The 22,840-nt window shown below is 42.2% G+C and overlaps 2 protein-coding genes across 3 annotated transcripts; one reads left to right on the top strand and one right to left on the bottom strand.

Moving 5' to 3' along the window:
* Positions 1–796: 796 nt before the first annotated feature.
* On the top strand, positions 797–12,625 carry RB195_009678 (uncharacterized protein; the record flags this gene model as incomplete). The annotated part of the gene is made up of 18 exons (XM_064190334.1): positions 797–856; positions 5,398–5,519; positions 5,580–5,664; positions 5,811–5,924; positions 5,985–6,116; positions 6,183–6,274; positions 6,341–6,404; positions 6,461–6,502; positions 6,599–6,741; positions 10,470–10,561; positions 11,109–11,293; positions 11,355–11,440; positions 11,501–11,624; positions 11,746–11,819; positions 11,944–12,078; positions 12,168–12,243; positions 12,342–12,412; positions 12,583–12,625. The coding sequence occupies 18 exons, from the start codon at positions 797–799 to the stop codon at positions 12,623–12,625; spliced, it is 1,740 nt and encodes a 579-aa protein (XP_064047917.1).
* Positions 12,626–13,275: 650 nt separating this feature from the next.
* Positions 13,276–21,781, bottom strand: RB195_009677 (uncharacterized protein; the record flags this gene model as incomplete). Of its 2 annotated transcripts, XM_064190333.1 has the most annotated exons (6): positions 13,276–13,432; positions 16,351–16,565; positions 16,636–16,728; positions 18,153–18,306; positions 18,595–18,629; positions 21,728–21,781. In XM_064190333.1, the coding sequence occupies 6 exons, from the start codon at positions 21,779–21,781 to the stop codon at positions 13,276–13,278; spliced, it is 708 nt and encodes a 235-aa protein (XP_064047916.1). The 2 variants fall into 2 exon arrangements, with proteins under 2 accessions (XP_064047916.1, XP_013300990.1); XM_013445536.1 differs by lacking the exon at positions 21,728–21,781 and having other exon boundaries at positions 18,595–18,626.
* Positions 21,782–22,840: the final 1,059 nt, after the last annotated feature.

The raw sequence follows: 22,840 nt of genomic DNA, 5'->3' as shown, positions 1-22,840 counted from the left end.
TAGTGGGACTATCACATTACGAAACCTTGAAGATTTTTAATACCGTGTACGCTTCTACCTGGAAACAATTCTCTTACAAAACATGAAAGTCTGGAACAATGCAAATCACCAGCGGACAGCTCCATCAAGTACGTGGAAAGAATTTCCGGTGTCCAATTACGGTAAGTCTGACATTCTGCATAAGCGCGTTGATTATCACCACATTTGCGCGTCCTTCTATTGATTTTGCCGTTCGCCTCCCAATCTCGCCATTCTCGGGTCAAGCTGTTCGGTGCTGTTCGTTGCGTGGGCTGTCCTGCAGACTGTTTGCTTAGTTACGATTTGGTTTTTCTCATTTGGAATTATTCGAACGTTATCTAGTTTCATTCGGGACCTGCAAGTTCGGGCAGAAGTGTGGTTGCTGTTTTTTTGGTTATGCACGCAGATGTTGCATAAGCAAGTGTCAGATTCTAGCCGGTACTGAATGAGTTGCTTCGGAACTGAATCTAGCTTGGCTTCGACAACTGCGAACGTATCTATGCACAGCGAGAACGCAGAGTGGTTGTGGTTCCCTAATCGATAATCTCGCATTTCGCGTGTCTGTGTGTCCGGCACAGTCGTCCGTAGAGCCCATTCTTAACAATCACAGTTCCCAATGTTGCTGCTCTTTTTGTTAGAGATGTTTGTTCTTCTTGCTCTTGAGCTTGCTGTGGTTCCTAAGAATTCTCTTGTCGTTGTCACATTTCTTCACGTTGTTTTGGAAAACTTTTTGGGAACTGTTTAGGTAGATTTTTTTTTGCTGAAAAGGTTCTTCAAGATGACTGATGGAAAAGAAGCACCAACCGCTGTTGTTGATGAAGCGAACGATGCGGTCAAGGTGGGTTGTATTCCATTTGTTGTTGTCGTATATCATGTCGAAAGAAAGTGTGTCTCTGATTAACGGTGATAGTTCGGAACGACGGCATATCTTATGGAGTTGCCGTACGCGGACGCGTACACCCGCGCCTGGTTCTGGCGGACAGTGGTTGTGCTAAAACATGCCTTTCGGCGCTTTTGGGGTTATACGTGGTTTTGGGTCCCATTGTTATATCCAGGTTGAATTTTTGTTCCAGCCAGTTGTATTTGTGAATGTATTGTTATGAAGTCCGATTTCTGGTGAAACACTGTTGAAATGCTTGATTAAAGGCATCACCCCACAAATCTGGAGTGGAAAGGATTTCCTGTGGAGTATTCGTATACGGGATCGTAGATTATTGAGAGAAGGGTGATTCCGTTCATTTCTTCCTAATTGTCGTAGAAAACGGCATGGAAGATATGGCTTTGGACGTTCCGGCGCGCTATTTTCTACAAGGAGCTCGATTGGAGCGCGCCAGTCTTGTGCACGAGCCGCATCTTCCAGGCCGTTTCTTACGGCAATTAGGAAGAAATGGACGGAATCACCCACCTCTCCATAATCTACGATCCCGTATACGAATACTCTACCTGAAATTGTACCACTCCAGATTCGTGGGGTGATGCCTTTAAGTGACAAATGGCTTTCCAAATTGGGAAACAGAAAAGGATTTGAGGAGGTGATGGTTCATCAATCGACAGATCATTATTAGAAGTAGGTAGCTAGGTGATTCAGTCGGGCCCCCTAAAACCTAAGCGTGAGTTTTAGAGGACCTATGACATGTAGAGTGAAGCTACTAAGAAAGAAGGAAGACATAGCTGGAACTATTACTGCCTCGACTTCACTAGACCTTCAAAACAAGCTTACCAGAAGTGAATAGCTAACTCATATCATGTAGAATCTAACGGAATAACTGAAATGTCTTCACATGCAACAACTTTTATTCACTTATTGATCTGTTTTCTCAAGGTTATGATCCTTGCGAGAACATTTGGATTACAGGCATCACCCCACGAACGGATTTCAAGTGGAGTATTCGTATATGGGATAGTAGATTATGGAGAGAAGGGTGATTCCGTCCATTTTTTCCTAATTGCCGAAAAAAAGCGGCCCGGAATACGGCTTGGAGCGTTCCGACGCGCTATTTTCTACAACGAGTTCAATTGGAGCGCACCAACCTTGTGCACGCATCGCATCTTGCGGGCCGTTTTTTACGGCAATTAGGAAGAAATGGACGGAATCACCCCCTCTTCATAATCTACTATGCCATATACGAATACTCCACCTGAATACCCGTACCACCCGAGATTTGTGGGGTGATGCCTTTAAGCGATGTAGCCTTTATGAAGGCTGTTGCGTTACGAAATCCTCAAGAATTTGGATGATTCGAGGCTTTGTTTTCTATTTTTACCTTCAGCCTACATGACATGAATCTTCGAAGATAAATGCTGAGGTTTTAGGGCGTCGATTGACTCAGCTACTCACTTTTAGTGATGACCTATCGGTTGATAAACTATCCCTTTTTCAAATGCAAAAGTGACGCCGTACTTATGTGACAAATGGCAAAGTCGTTTGTGACTTGAGAACAGTCGTTGTCCCCTATGAACGTTTTTGAGCTCAAAGATTCGGTTCAGTTCGAATAAATCAATTAACCAAACTATGAATGGTTACAACAATAACAGTAATAAAGTTTGCAACGTGTTTACATTTGCAATCGTCGTGGGTATCTAGTGCACATCATCTGTGAAGAATAAACGAATAGTAATAATAACATAAAAGTAGATATTCTTATTATCCTTGTGCTAACACCACTTGAAGAGCCGAATCGGAACTCTCATCCCTATGTGTGGGAATTGCGAACTCTAGCAATTGCGAGTTGGGAACTCTAGCAACACCTGAGGTGCTGTATGTATTCGAACATTAGTGTTGTGCAAGGGACAGTTATTGCTACTGTAACGAGACCTATACCTGAACATACAGCCATCTCAGAAATTCGCGATCTCCTTATTGTGATCCATTCTGTTGCTGGGTAACTACAGTTGAGACCTCCCTCAAGACTGGAGGCGAAGTAGACGCTAATATGCTAATACTGATTCAGGCGTAGTCAACTGCGAGCGGTCGAGATATGAGCCGCTTTGAGCGGCTGTTTTAACATTGGATATAGCTGCATGCAAACAATAAGGCTCCCACCAGAGTTCCCAACAACGCTTCAGGCGATTCTGCTTTATATATTTGTATATAACCATATATAATCAACAATTTATATTTCTTAGATTTTAACATATATACATTAAAATCTAAGAAATAATATTTCAATATATATATATATATATTAAAATCTAAGAAGTATAAATTGTTGGTTATGTATCAATATATCGGAGTAGACTTAGCGGCGGAGGAATGATATTATTGCCTAACGCGCTGTATCATCGCCATATCCCGTCGTCCTTGTCAGCTCTGCCCTCTCGGTCTACATTAGGAGCTCGTACATGATCCATCCATTGTATTATAAATGATTTGGAGCCAAAAATGACAAACCTTTTATTTCCTTTTTTTGCTCTTGACTTATTAGGGTGTTCGGAAAGTATCTGCCGAAATACGGCAAAATTTCAAAACAACACAACTTTTTAACAGCATTTTATTGTTCGACGAAATAATCTCCATCAACATTGGCACCTGGCAACGTCTCACAAGATCACGGATTCCTTTGGCGTGGAATTCTGGCGACTTGGAGGCGAAGAAAGCCCGAAGGTCATTTTCGAGGTGGTCACGATCATCGTAGCGCTTCTCTTCCAGGTGATGCTGAAGAGATCGGAAGAGGAGGTAGTCACTCGGGGCCAGGTCCGGGCTGTATGGTGGGTGCGGTAGAACTTCCCCCGAGCTCCAGAATTTTCTGGGAAGTCTTCTTCGCGATGTGAGGGCGCGTGTTATCGTGCAGCAGGCGAACGTTGTCGAGCTTCGGGTGCTCCTTGCGGATCTTGTCGGCCAGTCTTTGCAGTTGAGAGCAGTAGACCTCGGCAATAACTGTCGTGTTGTCCGGCAGCAGTTCGAAACGGTAGATTCCGTGAACTCCACACGAGACGCTCAGCATGACCTCCTCATGGATTTCACCTTTCACGAAAGGATCCGACATTGCACCTTGCGCGTTTGTGGTTGTGGTTGACGTAGAGGACCCATTTTTCATCTCCAGTGACAATGGTGTCCAGCCAGTCGAATCTGCGGCTTCTTGAGAGCAGCTGAGTGCGGACGTCCAGGCGTCTTTGGCGGTTGCCGTGCATGTGGAAGCCACTATCCGAGCTTTTTCACCATTCCGAGAGATCGCAGTCCATTGTTCACGGTGGACAGCGAACAGCCAAGACTGGCAGCAAAATACCGCACACATATGGATGCTGCTCCGCTAGATTCTTCCGGCTTTGAGGTGCTGGAACCAGGCGCGCACAGACCACTCAGAAGGGGCTTCAGTGCCGAATACTTGACTTAAGTTTCGATGGGCTTCAGCAGCGGAGTGCCCAGATTCGAACTCGTAAAGCAGTACTTGTCTAATATGGGTGGAATGTTCGGCCATTATAGGATGAAATAGGCAAGGAAGAGGAAGCCAGATACGTTATGTGTATACAAGCGGTAGTATATATAATTAGTTTTAAATATATTATATAGTATTATATAATATATTTAAAACGGGAACCTCCAGAACATCTCAAAAAATCTGCGCTACTGCGAAATTTTCGGCAGATACTTTTCGAACGCCCTAATATATTCTACCACTGTTCCTTTTCTTTCACTTGTCGCAAGTGGAGGTGAGCTAGAGCAGCAGTGGTGAGGTTGCCAACACTGTGACTGGTGCTCTACTGGGTTACTGGGTTGTTGGGACATTGACTGACAAGATCCACTGACAAGATTGTGCCGCCGAGTAGCGCAAATTGGTGGTCAGAGCCGCTTTCATCAGATGATATCGACTAGAAATTGTAGAGGAAGTGACCGTATCACCGTTGAAATACGTCACCACATCTACCATCTTTTTGCTAGGAAGGTTTGAAAATTCAAACGTATTTCAAGATTATTTCTCCTAAAAAAACGAAAAGCGGAAACTGAACGAAAGGATAAGAATCGAATTGAAAAGTGCTAGTATTCAGCTGTTGGGGAGAGCAGTTAAATCGCTTACATGTAGAAGAGCAGAAAGGTGGCAGTTGTGATAACGTGTGCGTCCATGTAATACTCGTGGTAGTTTGTATTTTTCTGCGGGCAAGATTGAAATTGAAAATTGAAAAAAAAATAAAAATTGAATTGAAAATTTATCGTACATGTTCAGGAACCTTTGAAAGTATGTAAAGAGCTCTTGATTCACATTTGCGTCAGCGACAGTCCACTAATTCAGATGATGTTGAAAGTGCTTTCCATAATTTTGTTGATTCTTGTAGTCTCAGAGAAACGATGCTATTAGTGCTTCTTTCTTTATTTCCGGAAAATCCATGAGCAGTTCGCATTTCCAATCAATAATATTGACTTACAACTCTGAATACTTGCAGACTGAAGAAGCTTCTGCCGATATGAAACCAGAACGCAATTGTGAAGTTGCTAAACCAACTACCGACAGTGATGACCAAGCCGAGGTTACAGAGGACCAGAAAGAATCTGTTAATTCGGAGAAGTATGTCGAGTTTTTGCATGTCGCTTTTGTTTAGCCGGTAGATACTTAAAAATTGTTTAGTGGAGACGCAAGTGGTTGCACTGGGGAGAAAGAGAGCACTGAAACCAATCCATCTTCGGACGACCCAAACGCATGGCGTCCAATTGTACGTTCATCCTTCTTACCGATTAGTCCACTTTGCAAAAAAAAAAGATCGGAACTGATAGATGGGGAACTGGTGTGATTTTCACGAACATCATTCGGTGCGGAAGAAATTCAGAATATGACAGGAAGTTAGAATCTTTTTTGCAGGAAGAAGAAAAGTCCACTCTGCCCAAATCCACTTCTGGAAATGAAGATGGTGAAGCTGAAAAGCCCGCCAATGTGGAAAGTGAAGAAACGACTGAGAAAAAGCGCACCTACAACGTGAGGGAGAGTATACTAATATCAAGACTAAAGTTTTTTTTTTAATTTATCTTATTTCAGAGAAAGGTTGTTCGCCTTCCCAAAGAAGTGTTTGATTTCATGGCTAGGATCGAAGAGGACGGAGTCGTGAGGTTTAATCTCACCCAGCTTGGAGTATTCTATTTAAATGAGTTGAAGTTCATGGGATCTAATGTATGTTTTTTTCTGCACTTCTGCCTTCTCTATTAGAGAGTAGAAACACTTTTTCTATTTTTCAAGGTAGATGCATTGCATTGGGATGAAGCGGAAGTCCCTGTTTTGCAAGTGAGCGTTCCACCGACAGCGAAAGGCGATCCTACATTGATTGTAGAGTGAGTTCCTTCTGCGTGATTATTGTCCACCTAATAATGGTCGATCATCTTTGTTTTTCTCTCTAGCCATTTTTCGTGTGATCCTGAAGTCCGCGAAGCTCAGGAGACTCGGCTCAAAGGTATTCTTGAGGTTGGTGTATCAAATAAATGTGTAGTGGCGTTGAATAAATGCACTGTATTCTTCAGAACAGAGAGAAATTGCGAAAACTTTACGAATCTGGAGAGAAGGTTTGTCAGAAGTCGTTTTGAATTCTTTCATTATTCAGAATGTTACATTTGATTTAGATCTTCAGTGGTTTTTATCTTACTTCGTTCTCCTCTTAGGTCACACTAGCGGACATTGCTGATAGAAGAGCTGCAAAGAGGCTTAGAAAAAGGGAGAGGAGGGAGGAGAGAAAGAAGTTGAACGAAACAGAGACGAGTACAGGGAAGAATACCAACGATGAGAAGGGAGATAACTCGAAGAAGTACGTCAGAAACCACTTCCCTTCTTCTTAAATTGTATTGTGAATATCTCTTTGTTCAGGAAGGAAAGAGAGTGGAGAATTTCACCTTTAAGAGCAACAATTGTTAAAAAGTGCAGCGTTCTGTCAAAGTAGGCAGCAACATGGCCAGCTAGACAGTTGGGTTATAAACGAACTGCCCTGTAGTGCAGTTGCTGAAGGTAGCGTATGCCACATTGGCGATGTGATATCTCCAAAAGTAGATGAGCTGGTGTTCCGAGTATGAGCGTGATCACGTTCAAATTCGTGAGCTACACCTCTACCTCTCTTTACGCGTGGCAACTTCTTCACTTTGGTGGTATGCTGCCTTTGAAGTTATCAAATGCTATACGTGGCCTATTGATGATAGTAAGCCTTTAAGTAGTTGACCTGTTCGAATTTGGGAGGGGACCTTTGCTTACCTCAGCAATGAACTGGGCCTAGCAAAGATCGTGAGCGCCACCCCAACGCAATTTGCGTGCTGGAGGTGCCCAGGTTAGGAATGAGCAGTGCCACGTTTGTGATTATTGGTTGCGTTTCGCTAGCCACCACAGATCAATTTTGTTGAGCTTACATTACTTGCGCATGTTCAATGTGCAAGATTTCCTTACTCTTAGGTAGATATTTGAGCGTACTGTTGTAGGCTCGCCAAATGGAATCCGAATAGCTTGGCTGTTGGCTTATTCGCGATGTCAATTAGTCGAAAAGGAAAATAAAAGGGATTGAAGTACCAGATACTTGTCATAGTTTGCAAATGCTTAACTGTTTGAAATGACTGTATTTTGTAACAGAAGGGAGAGCAGAAAAGAGGGGCCGGAGTCAGTGAAGTTGGTTTTGAGTATGTTGTTTTCAAAGTAATGATGGTCTTACTGAATTGCGGTAGTCCTGCTCATATATGCGATAGTGGGAGCCGGTGCTCCGACCCATTTCACTTTTGGACGGTTAGCGAAAGGACGCCGTTCACTTTTGAATGCTTGGCAAAGGGATCCCTTCACTCTTGGACGGTTAGCGAAAAACCAAACCCCTCTCACTTTTGGACGGGCGTCGAAGGGATCCTCCTCACTTGCGCTGCACCCCATGAGCTAGATCCCCTTGAACTGAGGAGAGTCCGGCTCCTGGCTATCGCACCTATGGTCCTGCTAATTTCCGTCCAGGAAATTCTATTCTTATGTGTCTACTACTATTCGGTGTTTAGTGCGCTTGCGATGAATTTTGTTGTTGTATCTTTGACCTTACGTGTACGGGGCACTCTGCATCAGTCGGACGATGATGTGCTGTCCTTTTTTTTGTAGCGATTTTCTGTTGTAAATGTGCGTTAGCGAAATGGACTAACGCAGCTGTATCATGGCAACCATGCCATTTTTGTGCACGTTGTCTGTAGCAGCATTACGGTGTTCTCGAATGAGGATTTTACCCACTGACATTACTGAGTAGAGAGATTGCAGCTTTTGGTTTTCATAAATCTTAGTCAGATACTTAACGGCATCACCCCACGAATTTAGGGGGGAGGGTTGGGGGCGTGCGGGTTTCAGGTGGGTTATGCTTAGACGGAGTCGTGGATTATGCTAGGAAGGGTAATTCCATCTATTTCTTCCTAATTGCAGTAAAAAATAGCCCCGAAGATGCGGCTTCTAGCGTTCCGGGGCGCTATTTTCTACGACGAGTCCGACAGGAGCGCGCCAGCCTTGTGCACGCCGCATCTTCCGGGCCATTTTTTACGGCAATTAGAAAGGATCGCCCTCCCCATAATCTACGACCCTGTGTAGGCGTAATCCACCTTAAACCCGTACCACCCCAGATTCGTGGGGTGATGGCTTTAAGTAGTTCCGAATATTGTGAGACTTCTCCTAAACGTGAGAACCATACCGATACATTAATTCGCTCCATTATCTTTTTTTTGCACCCAAAGTAGCTTCCGAACTGCAAAGGTTATAAAATCTAGTGGCGGACGTAAACATTCGCTGTCGTTTTCTCATTTGCCACCCAAAAAATAAAAAAAAAACACGGACCACATTACTTTGGCCGCCCTGAGATTTGGTTGATTACAGGCTGTATGAGTGGGACCTTAATATTTAATACTACTCTTTGCAGTGATCCATTTCGACTCTTCGTTGTTTTGCCAGAACTATTTAATTTTGTGCCAGAATTAAACGTTAAGTACTGCAATGTCGCATGGTCGCTTTGGAACCAAACGTAAACTTTAGACAGTGTTTCGTGTTTAAATTATTTAATATGTAACATTCAAGTATCACTCAAGCACTCATCTCTAGCGCGAACATATAGTTAGGTCAAAACGGTATGAAGTACGGTGTAGTTGCACGAGCGGTCGAACTACGAGAATTCCCATGCACAGACCGCTCGCAGATCCTCTGTGAGCTGTCTGTGTATGGCAATGCGCCAGTCTTTTATAATGTTTTCATTCCTTGCTCCTTGTTTTGCTTCGCATTTTTTTTATGTTTGCAGTATTTAACATAAAAATAGATACGTGATCAAGAACAGTACAACTTAACTTAAGCTTATAGCTGCTTATAACTTAAGAACAATACACGTACAATATAGATGTATATAACAAAAGCTATTGCAGCAAACATAACCAAGATGCGGAAAAAACACATAAAAGACGAAAAAATCTGAAAGAAAATTGAGAAATATGAAAACAACCAGAAAATTGCGGCCATTACCAATCCGGATGACGTCAGTTGGCAAAATCTGGCAAATTTCCAAGCAAAGCGCGTCCAGCGCGACCGCTCGTGCAGATACAGTGTTCTTCATGTCGTTTTGACCCGACTATGGTTGTTTTGCGTGTATACGTCTGGCGTTGTAGTGGATGCTCGACTTGTTGATGACGCACTCAAAAATAGATAGAAGAAAGAAATAAATTAGACTGCGCAGATGCATGAACCCATGGACAGCTCTGTTTGTGGTCATTTCATGTACTATGTAGGATGCAAAATACGTAGGAAATGTTTAATGGAACCTTTTTCAACATATTGAATACATTTGATGTGATGATGCAATAATATGGTAATTGTGTAGCGAAAATTTTGACGCACCCAATGTATCGAATCATTCTAGACACATTCTCAAAAGTTAGATGAGCTACTGATCATGGTCGGACAAATGCAAGACTGTAATTTGCACTTGCATTGAGATGCTGTATTTTGGTCGACCATTGTTTCTTGCATGTAAACAAAGAAGTTATTATGACTTGAAGTTTTATCTCTACTTTTGAGTAAACTATAAAATGAAACCCCAAAGCTGCATTCATGCTCGCTGTGACGTTTGCTGCTAGGCAAAGTGAAGTGAAACTCAAATATTCAATGGGTCTAATATAGTGTTGCATTGTTGCTCGGCTCGAGTTTTTCGAGATATGACACTATATTTTGTCATGTAAAGATTCGTCAATCATTTCGGCTTCTTCTGAATGGTATTTTTTTTTTGAAAACTAATGTCGTGAGTTTAGCAGAATGTCCGCTATTTTCTCACGAAGTTTTAGTGGTATCTGATTCATTTTATGGTGGATTGGTTCACTGTGTGATGTGAAGTTGTAATATTGCCTCAGAGGTGCAACTTTCTTTCACACAAAATCCAGTGTCTGTGCTGTTTAATTGGCACACCTCACGCTGGCGATGTCTGGGGCCATTTGTCAAGTGACCCCCGTCGCACAGTGTCCCTAAGGGATTGTGATGGTATGTATGTTGTCGAATTTTCAGAAAGCGTTCGGCAGAAAATACTGATTCATCAACGACATTAGAGGGCGGCGTTGCCGCAAAGCAACCTCGTTTGGAATCTAATGATGCAAAAAGTAAGTCATTGTATGTATGCACATATAGCGCTGGTGAAATCCCAGCGCTTGCGAGCTCGGTGGAATTTGAAACAGATAAGGCTTTTTTGCCAGACTTGTATTGGTTAGCGGGTTTTGCTGCTCACCAAGGTTTATCTGTGTGGTGGTTTTTCTCCACCCACAGTTGAGCTGACCTAGTAGGAGTGGGCTCTGAAATAAAAAGCCATTAGGGACCGTAGATTCTGTGGTATCATCTGAGCTTTCCGCGTTGTGTTTTTGATAGTGCTGGGTTCTATGCACATTCAATGCATTACCGGAAACTCCGAGGGCTCCTCTCTGGTATTTTTGTTGTCTGCTGTTCCCCGTTTTGTAAGTAATGCAAAGGGGAGTGGTTTTTCCTGTCACCAACTTGTCACCCAAAAGAGATGACAAACACCTCAGTCAATAATTTTATTGATCAAACATTGCCGACATGTAACATTACCCTTGCTCCTTCGTGTTATCAGCAGTAAAACCAGTTTCGCAGAGATCTTATAGTTTGGGTCATTTAGCGATATCTGATATTTAGCGTTTCCCAAGAAAATTGGAGGGCCACAGTCTGGTTCGAAGAATGTGTCATCTAGGAGGAGAACTCTTGCTCCACAAAGGCGAGGTTCAAACACCAGTCACTTTCGCAGTGGCCCAGGAGCTTTCTTTGGTGGCAGATCGGACGGTAGAGACCGCTTCCGTCCGAGGGTGCGACCTTTCCACGATGTGAGTTCGTCAGTCAACACAAACACCTTTGGTTTTTCTTAACTTTTTTTACTTTCTACAGGCACCTATCAGAGAAATCCCACCTCTTTTTCCTCCAAGAAATGGTCCTTCCAAGGTATCTCCGTGGTCTAGACCTCCTTTCCAAGAGTACGTAAATTTTTAGTTCTGGAATGTTGCGATGCAGTGCCTTTTATCGAGTCTTTTTAGGGATATGCATAAGTTAGAACAAGTGATGCGAAGAGCTGCACATGATAATTCCTCGTCTTTTGAAGCAGCAAGACAAGTTGAGAGACTCGGACTTGGACCTGCAATGGGAGCTATGCTGAATTCTGTAAGTGACAATAGTACGGCCTGAACTGAATACTTTTAAACTGAAACTGAACGCAATTCCTGATCCCAGATGGTTTAATTTTGGTGCAGTTTGCTACCTTCATCGACATTTTTCTGCCTAGGATATGCCCATGAACTCATACAACGATGTTGCTGCTCGTCAAATGCCTTCTTTGGTTGATCAAGCTTTCACCCGGTAAGCTCCGATTCTGGATCGACTTTCGCTCGTCATATTTTTGCCTTTCTTATCAATAGTATGAGAGTTCTGCGGAGATAAGATTAAAATAAGAAAATCATCCGTTCAGCGATTTTTGTTACAGACATCATGAAGAACCGTTTGGTGGCCCTCGTTATGGTGAGGAACCGTTCGGAGTTGGTCGCTATGCAGGAGGCAGGGATGCACCAATCAGAGATATTAGTGGTTTTGTTGAGCCGCTCAACGATTTCGGTGACAGGTGCAATAACTGCGTGCTTATTTCCAATACTGATTCATTTGTAGCCGTCTTGTTCCTTTTTTATGTTCTGCTACATTTGGCTCTTTCAGTCCGCGCAAATCTGGCTACCCGTCATCTTCTCATGTAGAGCGCATCACATATCCAAAGATTGGCGCTGGTCCAGCGGTTCGTGGGAATTCTTCCATACCTCCCGTACATAATCTACTTTGAATCTACTGTTTGGTCATGGTTTGATTTACTCGTATAGTTGTGATTTATTTCAGTTTGCACAGTCGTATTCAAACTTTGCTGAAGACTCCTTCAGACAGAGAATGGACTATGGAAGTGGAGTGAGGTGAATGATAATTAGAGGGATAGTTAAGAGTAAGGTTTTGTTTGCGATCAATAATTTCGTGAATTTGTACAATTGTATTTTTCTATACTTCGGAACCTGCGGGTTTCGTAGTCGAGTAGTCCCGAGGCGAGTGATTGGTGAGACGTGGCTTGTTAAATTTTCTTTTACAGGCCTCGTAGCGTCAGCCCGTATGGAAGAACGTTCTATAGATAATCAGCTACTAAGTTTTTGGATGAATCTGTTCCGAAAAGTTTTGTTTAGCGCTGTTGTTTTCCACTTTTGTTAACTTGCAGGTATTTAGTTTGTGTTGTATTGTACTGTTCATCATTTAACTTACTGTGTGCTGTCTCTGCCTCATCCTCTAAAGAGTTTGTTGTTCTCCCATTTAATATTTTATTCCAATATTAATATCTGCAGTAAAATCTGTTTAGAAAAAATTCTCCTCGATGGATCATTGAATTATGTACAACGCTGATGTATGAGCTATATTGTGAAGCGGATAATTAGAAGGAAATAAAATTGAGGAGCAACTGTCCTATGCGTCGCTACGGATCACAGATGAAACAATTTACAATACAAACAACAAATAAATGCACATAGTGTGAAAATTCTGTAGAAGAAAACAAAAACCCATACCACATCCATCAAGGATGTTAATCTTCGTCTTTAGTACGAAATTACGCAGACAACAGAATCAATGCTTTCCAGCGCTAAGAAATACCTATATTGCCCTTTGGGCAGCAATCGATTTTGCCGAAGAATAGGGAGGGGAAACAGTTCGACAATGAACTGAAGTCATACGTTGTCGTGTGTGTGTGTGTGTCATGCATTTACCCGTGTGGTATGGCGCGGAGGTGCTACGGCTATGGTAGAATCTCGCCCTCGTTGAACGAGACAGCTTCGAAGATCTGTATACTCCTACAGATGGGATTGCCGCACTCTCGCATATCCATCAACGAGAGCGATGTTGGATGTAAGTCGCACACCAGCTGAACTCGTCCAATGCATTCATAACCACATCTAGAAGTAATCACTAAAATTGAGAGTAATCACGAAAGAAAACTGTGGAACTGCAAAAAAGAGCTGCATCCTGTCAGCTACACTTATTGACAACAAAAAATGAAGCGCGAAAGCTATGTGATTTATAGCTCACTTCAGAAATTACATAGAAAAGTAATCGATTTTTTCTACTAATGACATTTCCAGTCAAGTTTCTGAAAGGAAGCAGTTTCTTTCAGTCAAAAAATCTAAACTTAAACATTACAGCTCAAATACAATTTTCGCTTAGAATCCAACCGTTTCCAATAATTTTTTTTTTGCTGGGGGAATACAAGGGGGAATCCTGAGGTCGAGTTCAATGTTTTCGAGAAATTCAGTTTACAAAGTGCTTGAAATAGGAATTATGTCTGTTAGATGTTGAAAGAACCGCTCTTCCTTTTGATGATAGAACAGTGGGGAACTAATATCGTATCTGAAGAAACTTATTAACGGCACATATTCATCCTACATATACTGCAGGTCTTCAGTCGTGTGATTGCGATGTGCTACCGATCGATGCAAGGAAGAGGGAAGAGAGGAAGTGCGCCGCGGTCGTCCGGTTGAACACATTTAGCGTCAGCCCTGTACTACTGCCTTAGTTACTTTTAATTATAATTTTGGTCGTGAAAAGGTGTTACTTGCTAATGTACGTTTTCATCGGTGAACGATAAGAACACGCACTGAAAAGCCCTCATCCAGCATCTTCTCAAAATTATTGTGCAGTGCGTCACGTCATACGCAATATATAAAATGAATTCTTTTTTTTAGCTCGCTCATCGACAATTGCTCGTTTATTTTGTGACAAATCACAATCACGGAGAAAATGCGCGGAGAATAGCAAAAGTTCATCCCATCGTCTATTGTGCTATTGAAAAGAACCGGTATTGATAATCTTTGATGCTCTCTGGTGCTCGTTTATTCATTTTTTCTGGAACTTTTCGTTACCTCTATTATATTCTGTTTTTTTTTTTTGCGCAATTTCCCATGGAGATAGATTTTGCTTCGACTACATTTTGTAGTCCTAATCACTGCATATGGAAACAATTCAATTTAATTGGGAAAAAGGAGCAGAAATCCAATTCCTACAAAATGAAATCTTAGCGACTCTTCGGCTCTAAAACTAACGAAGAAAGATTCTGCTGGACATTTTAATTTCCATCTACTTCACCACAATCGAAGGCGCGTTGCGCTTCTTCTGTTTAGTATTCTGAACGCCGCTTACAGTTCCACGTCTTTTCATTCTACTGCAATATCATTGATTATCATTGATGCAAACACAGTTTTTCGTTGATTGACCTTAGCTTTCAAATCAACCACTTCAACACAGGAGGATCAGAGTGCTCAGAAAAAAAGAGGAATACTCTTGAAAATTACAAACAAGGTTGAGGTAGCAGAGCGTATGTGGGGCACTGGCGCATGCGTCACTTTCGTATGCGCGTCAGCTACTCAATAGCACCTCTGCGAGCTACGATGCGTATCGCATAGATGCCATCTCCTATCGACTGCGGTGATATGACGTATTGCACACATCAATGTAGGACTAAGAAACTAATGATAGAATCATTTGTTGTAGGGGACTTCAAAAAAAAAAGCCGAAAAGAGTTGGTGGGGTGAAAGCGACCAGAGGCCTAGCACAATCGCGTAGGCGGTTGCGCTCGAGAAACGCGGTGAACCCAGCGGTTGCAGTCGAGGCGGAACCCTCGCTAGCTCCACACAAAGTGCAGAGTTGGGTGGAGCCAACGAGGGTTCCGCTTCGAAAGGAACCGCTGGCTCCACCGCGCCGCTTCGAGAGCAGCCGCTGACGCATGCGCATCAGCACGTTTTGGCCAGTCCATAGGTGTTATATCCCTTGACAAAAGTGCTGTCTGTAATCTCCAGGCATTCGGAAAAGTCCATGCACAGACGTCAGACGTGGCACAGCAGCTTCAAATTACATCTAGGTACATTCGCGCAATTGTCACAGCATTCATAGTCGGGTCAAAACGACATGAAGCTCGTGCAGTTGCGTAATGGATGCGCTCGATGCGACGCGGAGAAGCTGCTAACGCAACTGCACACAGATTCATGTGGCTTTGACCCAACTACAGGCGCAGATACAGTCCAGCCAACACGTACTTGTTTATGGTGCAATATCGGGCAAAGGATCACGTGTAAACCTCAAAGATGCGCACATGTGTTGCTTCTTGACTAAAGATTTTGCAATGACTGTACACGCACAGAGTAGTTTTGATTTGATTTGATAGTTTTGCTATTGGGCATCGTTGTAGTCGACAGGTTGGAAGATGCAGCAGCACATCTAATCTATGCGTCACCGAAGCAGAATTTTGATTGAAGCGCAGCAACAACAACAAAAGAAGCAGAGAACATTCTAATTTCAATATGCAAAGTTATAAACTGCCTCAGCCAATCTATAGTCGGATAAAAACGACATGAAGCACGGCGCATTTGCTTACGCGCTCGAAACGGCGCGGTGGAGGCAGCAGTCTGAACCGAGCTGGTACCGTTGCAAGCTGCAGCGATGAATGGTGCCAGCAGTTCCAGTGGTCGGTGGTGAGGTCGCTGCTAACCGCTACGCTCCGTCGCACCGCTTCGGGAGAGGCCGCGTACGCAATTGCACCGTGCCTAATGCCGTTTTGGCCTTATTACATGTTATTCTGCGTTGACATCATTTTCGAAGCTGTACAGATGTGTAGTCATTGATCATAGCACATGTTTCATCCTATGATGATCAAAGTCGGAATAAAAGCAAAGCGAACAAGTGAGGCGCATTAGAAAAAGCAATTCTGAGCTACTTGAAAGATATGTCCTTGAATTGGAGGTTTTTGTAAATCTCTGGCGCCAACGACACCAAGTAGAATAGGTATTGAGAAGTTGGTAAAGAAGTATTGAGAATAACTCACCGCTTACAAATCACATGCGTATTTGGACGATCACAGATGCACATATCTTTTTGCGGAGGCGGCAATGGACAGAATGCGTTTGGTCTGGAAAGTGGTCCTCGAGGTCCGTTAACGATCCTTGGCGCAAACGGCTGTGGCGGTGGAGGTGGTTGCCGGATGAATGGCTGTGATATGACAGCAGGCTGCTGTGGGAGTCGTGGTGGCCGACGTTTCTCCTGCAGAGGAAACAGAATCGAATTTAAAACGAAAGGAGGCGAATTTTGGAGGAAGTCGTTGGCGACGTACCTTGAGAGAATCGGGTTTCGGAAGGAGGTCGGCCATCAGGGGACGTGGTTCAATATATGTCTTCACTACGGTTTTACTTGACGGTGTGCGCACCTTAACGATCAATTAATGTGGAGCAGTCCTCGCTCGGCTGTCGCGACAGCAATTCTCGACGATGGTGCTTTTTTCCCCGTTTCGTGAAATTTCTTATGGATCTTCTGTCAATGATTGGTTACATTGGAGTTCTTAGCAAGCAACTGAACAAGTACAAGACAAACTGGTTTTATTACTGGTAAGTGGTTATTGATGAAGAAAAGGACGAGTCATGCGTTTTTGAGTTTTTTCCGTTTAGCACTATTTTGGGCTATTACAACATTTTGTATTTTGCATTCCTATTTTCTTCTTTTTTTCCTAGATTGTTGGATCCACTAGGAATGCGAGGAAGAATGGAGGAACAAGCGGAAGAGGTCGGGTGAAATACCCCAAACTATTGGTATAGTCACTGAATGAGTGCTCATTAGGAGCAAGTGTCGAAATACGAAAAGTCAAATTTTGAAAGTCATAGGCTTCTTTGGATAAATTCCTAATTTTACTTCATGGAAAATTTGGATGATCAGAACACAGACCCATCTAGAGCGGTTAGAAATAAATAACTCGTGGGGAAGGGGAACTGGTTGAAAATTACTGAATAAATCCATTGGATTCGGGTTAGTGTTCACTATGCCTGTCTGCAGTAGAATATGTAACAATAGAAATGCTAGAATTGTTAAATTTGCTGCGTGTAATTGAAGAAAAAACCTGAATTTTCACCATTTAGAGGCAGTGAAGAAGAAAGAGAAAAAAAAATCCGTATAGATCTAATGATAGCCAACTATCAGTTGGCATTTTTTTCCATGAAAAGCGAGAAACGGTGGAACTCAACTAAAAATAAATTTCAGTGTTGAAGAAAGAAAAGATTTGGAAGTGCTAGGATATGCAGGACCACAGAATGACGTGCCACCACAGGTACCACTGGTCGGTTTTCACAGCCAGTCATAAATTGTTCGAAAAAATAATTTGCAGTTGAACGGAAAGGATTTGAAACAATGATTTACTGTTATGGGATCAATGAGTGGAAACGATAGTGTGTGCTCTAAATGAAACTTCTCTATGTCACATACTCATTGTCCACAGTATTTCTTTTCTGGAATTTTCCAGAAATAAAGGAAGCCTCAGATGTATAATGAGGGTTGAACTCGTTTAGTTTTTGAATTCGGAAACCATAGGATTGGCAGCGCCGAAGATGTTTCTGTGGTTAAATGAGAATAAAGGGGGAGGGGCTCCACCAATCGGAGCGATCAGTTGTCTCGGTCCGATAGATAGACGCATTGAAAGTGGGCGGTCCCCAACAATCCACGGAATGCAGCAGCGTTCGCGTGCTGTTAACTTCCCGCAGCGGTGTGGGAAAAAAGGTCAGCACAGAATCAGCTGTGTGATAGTTGGAGCTCATCATCGCACCGTACTCGCAAACACAGATGTATCACGGATGACTCACTCACCTCAGTGTTGGATCGTGGTTTTGTGCTGTTCGGCGGTGCATCCGTTGCCGCGACGAAGGTCTCCGAAGGTTTTCCGTCAGTTGTCGGATGCGGACCGCGACCGCCCTCCAGAAGACGACGCGGCACGTAATAGGCTTGCGTAGGGCGCGAGTGGCTGAAATTTTCCCGTTGACCTTAGCAGGAGTCTTAGATGCGCAGCGTCGTGACCCGTAAGGACAGTAGAATTCAGTCAAAAAAGGAGGAAAGCTCGGAAATAAAGCTCGGAAATTGTCCACAGAGTCAGGACATTTCCGCTATTTAGTCGAGGCTTTTTTTCCGAGAGAGGAAAGTATTGCAACTAATTCGAGTGGAATTAGACTACAATACCTCCTATAATTTCAAAAATTCCCCGATTTTCAAGCGAAAAAATAGTGCTGTAGAGAGGTAATAAAAAAAAACTCACGAGGGCGGTCTCACTGGGGCAGACACGTCCATTACCTGAAAAGACGGAGTGTGAAAGAGAAAAGAAAACAAAAGAAAAAACGAACATGACTTTTTCGGAACGAGAAAAGATCTCGGCAATATTTTAGATGTCAAATTTACAACAAGCTGCACTCTTGAGAGATACTTGTAGTAACGCGTGGTTGAAGACAGAAATGGCAACACGACGAAACGTTGAAAAAACGAATGTGATAACGAAATGATGACAGTGTTGAAAATAAAAATAATAGTTCGACAGTGTAACACACTAATCCGATGGAAATTACACACGAATTTGCAATCAAGGAAAAGTGTAGGCGCAGAAACCCGAAAAGAATTTTTATGTGCAAATTTTTCTCGTTCATTAATAACGATTACGACGATGAACGCTTTCAACAAAGAGTTTATTGGTTTTCGGAAGGAGCGACTTTATAAAGTGCTCGTATACTTTACGATATGAACGATTTGCAGTGGTTTGCAGCTTTCAGCTGCCTTTTGTTTTCCGCATTGTTTATTTTTTCTAAAGTTACAATGTAAACGATTCCAAAGTTTGCTTTAGTTCTTATCAGTCAGCGATAAACAGTACGAGGAAGAGGCGATCGGACCGGTGCAGTCCTACTGTAGTCCTGCTGTTCCACGGTAATCTCCCGTTAAAAAGTAACGCTACATACTTCATTGGGAAAGATCTTGGGTATTTCGTACAGGGCTAACCGTTGAATTTAAAATGGACTGAGAATTGAAAAAAAAGCTCCCTATTACAGTTCCCGAAATCTAAACCCCATTGAATTGGAATTGAATGGTGCGCGGCCAGATCCTTGAGCTTTCCTAACTATTGGTCGGAATGGTGACGGAGCAGGAAATGCATGAATCCTGCTTCTGTCCCTTACGAAGAGGTCCTGTTTGGAAATGTGACTTGCTGAAGTTAGACTTAGGCGAAAATTTAAAGGACGCATATAAACTTTTTTCTTCTTCTAACAATTCAGTTTCAAAGTACAGGATGTGAAGTCACATACGCCTGTATATTCTGGTCTTAAAATTCTGGATGCACCACTGAACCAAAACAGTGTATTATAACACTAGTTACCGATCACAATGTAGCAGCACACCCATTCAGTGATAAATAGCACGAGAAGGAGAGGACCAGTGCAGTCTTACTGTAGTCCTGGAAAATGATGGAAGCAATCAATCGTTCCATGTCCCATTAAAAATGTGCCGACGTCGACCAACCGAATTTTCCAAACTTAATATTTCTCAGATTATTCCTTGTATTAACCAAAAATCGAACCATTTCAGGAGTCAAAAATATTAGAAGATGACAAAAACTGCTTAGGAATAATGTTTATTACAAAAGAAAAAAAGTTAATTGTTTAGATCAGGAAATATAATAATTTCTTTCATTTCACCAAATTTTGCCGTACTTTCTTGAGCATCGGTGTATATTCTACAATGAGTATAAGCGTTACGCTGAGATCAAAAAAATTATTTGAATGAAGTGCAAGTCTCTCCGTAATTGTTAATATAATTTTTTCTTTTCTCTGGGAACTACTGAAATACCATTGACTACTGAACTACAGTACCTTAAGTGAGGACACCAACAGAGCACGACGTTTTAAGCCATCGCGTAGAAATCTTCCCGCTTCAGGACAATAGCGTCAAAAAAGGTGCGAAAATCAAGTCAAAAATACGGAGCGTTGGGAAGTTTGATGCGATCTACGGGAAACCGACTAAAACTCAAATAAAAAGCTGGGAACAATTAAAGGTGTGAAGAATCGCGACGAATGAATGACAGTGATACGGTAACTTCACAGCCGTGCACATCCATCAATCACTAATGGTCCGAGATAGTCTCAAAAAACAAGACGTTCTTTAACTACAGTAAATAACGCGCTAAAAACTTAACATAAAGCTGGATTGCTCATAATCCACCCATAAATGTGAAAGTTAGCTTTACAAAATAGACACTAATGGATTTTGGTTAACTTTAACTTCAAAAAAAATTCGGTGGTTTTCAAATGGGTCCTGGTATTAAGTAAGAAAACGAAAGCATAGTCACACTTTCCAAAAAAATCCTTTCAAAAGATCTTAACTTACCAGGTGATAGATCTCGGGCACAACACACGAGAACAGTGTAGGTAAGATGGCAGCAGTTTTGCACAGAAAAAATGTCTACATTACACCATATCACGAACATTTTCCTTGCTGATGACGCGTCGACCTAACAGCGGTTTGTGGAAAACGACTGATTTTACAGCCGCAGTAGATAAGAAAATGCTCAATAGTCATGGAAAATAGAGTGCAAGGTCGAAGAAAAAACTTGACAAAAAATACCAAAATTAAATAAGCAGAGGCAATTATTTGAGGGTAGTGAAACGAATTCCCGTGTTTTTCTCTTTCAATGTGATATATAACCAGTGTTCGACGGATGATGGGTGTTTTGTTGCACACGTTGAACGCTCATGGATGACATCCATGATGAAACCGTTGACAATGGATCGAGAAATGAGCGTTTACGCACATTTGCAGGTCAGTTTTTTGCTGTCTACATTATTTTCCATAGTACTATTTTCAACAACTGTATCAGCTTGTTTCAACCGTGGCTTCCTATTACGGTAACGGTGAAGGGAAATAAAGACCCCCCACAAGGAAAAAGGAAGAGCAAAGTCCCGGTGTCCGTACTGCAGCAAAGTGAAATTTTTCATTTTCACTCTGACGCTATCTCCTCAAATATTTTTCTTGTTTCTTTCTACCTTTGAGGCTTCGCAGAGAATTTCTCCCCTACAATTGGGCCTGTGGAAAAATGATCGAGATTATGAGAACTTTTTCAACAGCTAGTCAGAAAAACAGTGGAAAATGAAAAACTTTGAACGGTATCAGAAGTCATGGACTCGTAGGCACACAGTTTTGCTTTTTTTGCCGTGCTATAATTTGTAGATTTTATGCGACCCATAATGTTAAAACCAAGAGTGAATTATTTCCGTTCAGGACACACGTTATCAGAAGAGTGAATAACTAGTACTTCTTAGAACCATTGAGGCGTCAGAACATCGCTAGCTACAGTATCATCGATCGAGCTGTTACGGTAAAAAATCTGGAAAGGAAATGATAAATGAACTCACAAAGAGTCTACAAGATGTGTTCAGTTTTGGTGCACGTGATGGGGATGTGATCATGACTTGGACGTTCCATTTTCCACATCTTTGCAAAGTTTTTTTTTTCACAGAGGATCATGTTCCAGTAGCTAATCAATAATTAATCCTCAGAAGTTTGTTCAAGAGAGGAGAACAAGAACTGAAATAGGAAGTGAGATAAGAAGAGGGGAATGAAGGCACGAGAAAATAATTAAGAAAATAAGGATGAAAGAGATGAAAGAAGCGGATGTATTGGTTGATGTCGTCACTGGAGCCTGAGAACGATCACCCAGTGATTCCACGTATGGATGGAATGTTTCAGCTGCCGATGTCGATAACGATGAATCAGATGGTGTGCGAATACATCGATGGAAATCATCGATAGCTGGGCATCTCTCGACGTTTTTTTGCGTCGACACTCTTGTGCATGATGGATAGTGGTCGCGGTTTGCAATGGCTGCCGTTCACTAGGATGGATAGCCACGCAAGTCTACATTGTATGTTGCTGAGAGTCCACGATGGGAAAGTAGAACGGCTATGATTTACGTCCCCTCGTGGGTGAGCCGAACGTTCTATTTGAGGAAAGCGGAAAAGAATAATATATTCGTGTCGATTATGAATCTTTTTCGTTCCATTGTTTCACATTTGTTTTTGGTGAATAAAATTAGGACTGATTGTGTTAAAATTTAGGGGGAAAGGGAATCTGCTGTGAAGATTCTTACAGTCCAATAGTAAATGCACGTAAATTATATAGTACAACCACTAACCGTTGCATTTCTTCGTGAAAACGTTGATAAAAAACAACTCGCATCTGAGAAAAAAATCAGCTGCAATTTTTTATTTTCCTAATGAATTTCCATATCTGTTCACTGATTTCAAGACTTGCTGATTGACTTTTGCCCAACTCTTGCACTGTTATTGATTGGCACAGCCGCGACGCGTTTCTCAACTCTTACTGTAATTTTTGGTGCAATGAAGTAACGTTCTCAATGCGTTCTTAATGAAATTTTTCTGTCTTCTATAGATCCCACTCACTGAACCTTGGAATCCCATAGTAGACAAGCAGTGCGGTCTTATGAGTCAACATATGTATCACAGCTA

This window comes from Necator americanus, chromosome III (assembly GCF_031761385.1).
Source record: "Necator americanus strain Aroian chromosome III, whole genome shotgun sequence".
NCBI lineage: Eukaryota > Metazoa > Nematoda > Chromadorea > Rhabditida > Ancylostomatidae > Necator > Necator americanus.
Note: the sequence above shows the minus strand (reverse complement) of the source record. Positions and strands in the feature narration are given on the sequence as shown.